The following is a 2,123-nucleotide window of genomic DNA, read 5'->3' on the forward strand; positions in this document are numbered from 1 at the left end:
GCAATTAAGCCAATTAAATTCATCATGTAATTACTCTAAATTATTTATATATTACATACATACATTTATATGTTTGATTGACAGGCATAACCACAAATAAAAATTGTATCAACCCATTTATCGATTCGTGTCATTAACAAATATGAAATTATTTCTGACATAAAGGCATAATGAGCTGGTGGTAGCAGTAGAACAAAAACAAGCAGGCAATGCATTTTGTTTCTGCTTTTGGCCTCTTGAATGTGAAAATCTATATAAGTAAGTACAGTCGAACTTCCATATAGTGAATTCGCACGGGACCTGAAAATCACTTCACTATATAGAAACTTCATTATAAAGAAACATTGATTTTTTATGTAATTTTATTTAAAATAATCAGTGAGTTTTGTTTGAATTACAGCCTTCCATTTTTCATTTTCAATAAAAGCTTCCAAATCATGTAGAGAGTTGAAAACATTAATCGGCACGTCACTCCTCATTTCCACAAAGGTTCTAATTACGCTAATGGATGAAGCAGCTTGTATCAACGTAGGTAATGCCTCCTCAGTTTCTGCCAATTTTTCAACGGTCAAATCGTGTTCATCGTTATCTGAAATAATATTTACATATTAAATTTTTGTTTGACTATAAAAAGATAAATGCTTACCAGGTTCAGCTGGAACTCCGCGACTTTCAAAAATGCTGTTGAGAATATCTTCTTCGGATGGGTTGTCCGAAGTCTGCACACCATTATCAACATTTACGTAGTCATCAAACGATGCTTCGATATTTGCTACTTTTTTAAATGAAGACTGTAAAGCAGCCAAATCTGATATTGAAAGAAGGTCCTCTTCAGCCCAATGCTCAAATGGAATCTGCATAGCATCTTTTGAAAATCCAGCCTTTTTAAAACAGTTGGCAATTGTTTCTGGTTTAACATAGACATTCCATACATTGCTAAGATTTCGAACTGCTTGCAGCAAGTCTATGGCCATAACAGAATTTCCCTCATCCACTTGAGTCAATATATTCGTTAAAATTCGTTTTCTGTAATGTTGTTTCATATTGTAGAGAATGCCTTGGTCCATTGGTTGCAGTAACGAAGTCATGTTGGGAGGAAAATCAGCGAGATGAATGTTTCTCAACTTGTCTCTTACATCTTTAGGGTGGGCAGTGCAGTTATCAACAAAAAACAACACCTTTCTGTTTTGATCACAAAATTTTTTGTCGAGTTTTACAATCCATTTCGTAAAAATCTCACTGGTCATCCATGCTTTTTTGTTAAACTCATAATCGACACCTAAAGATTTTATTCCCTTGAAGCACCTCGGATTTTTGGCCTTTCCGATTACCAGCAATTTTAGCTTTTCTGATCCAGTCACATTGCTTCCCACCAGGACAGTTATTCTCTCCTTGCTTTGCTTCCCACCAAAGCATTTTTCATTTTTGAATGCCAGTGTTTTAGTTGGCAAGCATTTGAAAAACAAAGCAGTCTCGTCGGCATTAAAAATGTCGTTAATGTTGTAATTTTCAATTAATTTCGGTAAGACGTTCGTTACCCATTCATCACGGTTTTCTATGTTGGCGTCAGCACTTTCCCCACATAATGTCTTTTGAATAACGCCATGCCGACTTTTGAACTTGTCTAACCAACCTGTACTTGCCTCAAATTCGTGGTGTCCTAGTGCTTCCGCAAAATCTTTGGCCTTTTGCTTCAATAATGGTCCAGATAAAGGGAGATTCTTACCACGTGCAACGAGTAACCATTTCAGCATTGCTTCGTCAATATCCTCAAAATGACAAGGTCGAAGTCTTTTGCGTTTGGTATTTACTGCCACATCCTCCGCATTTTTTAAAATCACTTCCTTATTTTTTAAAATATTTGATAAAGTGCTGGGAAGAACTCCGAATTCATTGGCAATATCTTTTTTTTTTTCTTTCCTTCATTAACTTTGTTAATCATTAATAACTTTTTTTCAAGCGAAATGCTGCTTCGATGCGTCATTTTAACTTCAATCACTGAATAAAACTGTAATAGCTCAGCTTTTTCTGTTTTAATTTTGGGATTCCCCTCATTACAGTTTGTCCACATCTAACTGTAATTTTTTGCAACAGAAAACTTTTGAAAAAATTCACTATATGGA

General features: G+C 35.0%; 1 protein-coding gene across 1 annotated transcript; it reads right to left on the reverse strand.

Annotated features, from left to right (window-relative positions):
- Positions 1–332: 332 nt before the first annotated feature.
- LOC128863875 (tigger transposable element-derived protein 6-like) lies at positions 333–1,505 on the reverse strand. The gene is made up of 2 exons (XM_054103255.1): positions 647–1,505; positions 333–589 (listed from the first exon to the last, which is right to left on the reverse strand). The coding sequence occupies exons 1-2, from the start codon at positions 1,245–1,247 to the stop codon at positions 363–365; spliced, it is 828 nt and encodes a 275-aa protein (XP_053959230.1). The 5' UTR covers positions 1,248–1,505; the 3' UTR covers positions 333–362.
- Positions 1,506–2,123: the final 618 nt, after the last annotated feature.

Source organism: Anastrepha ludens, chromosome 5, assembly GCF_028408465.1.
Source record: "Anastrepha ludens isolate Willacy chromosome 5, idAnaLude1.1, whole genome shotgun sequence".
NCBI lineage: Eukaryota > Metazoa > Arthropoda > Insecta > Diptera > Tephritidae > Anastrepha > Anastrepha ludens.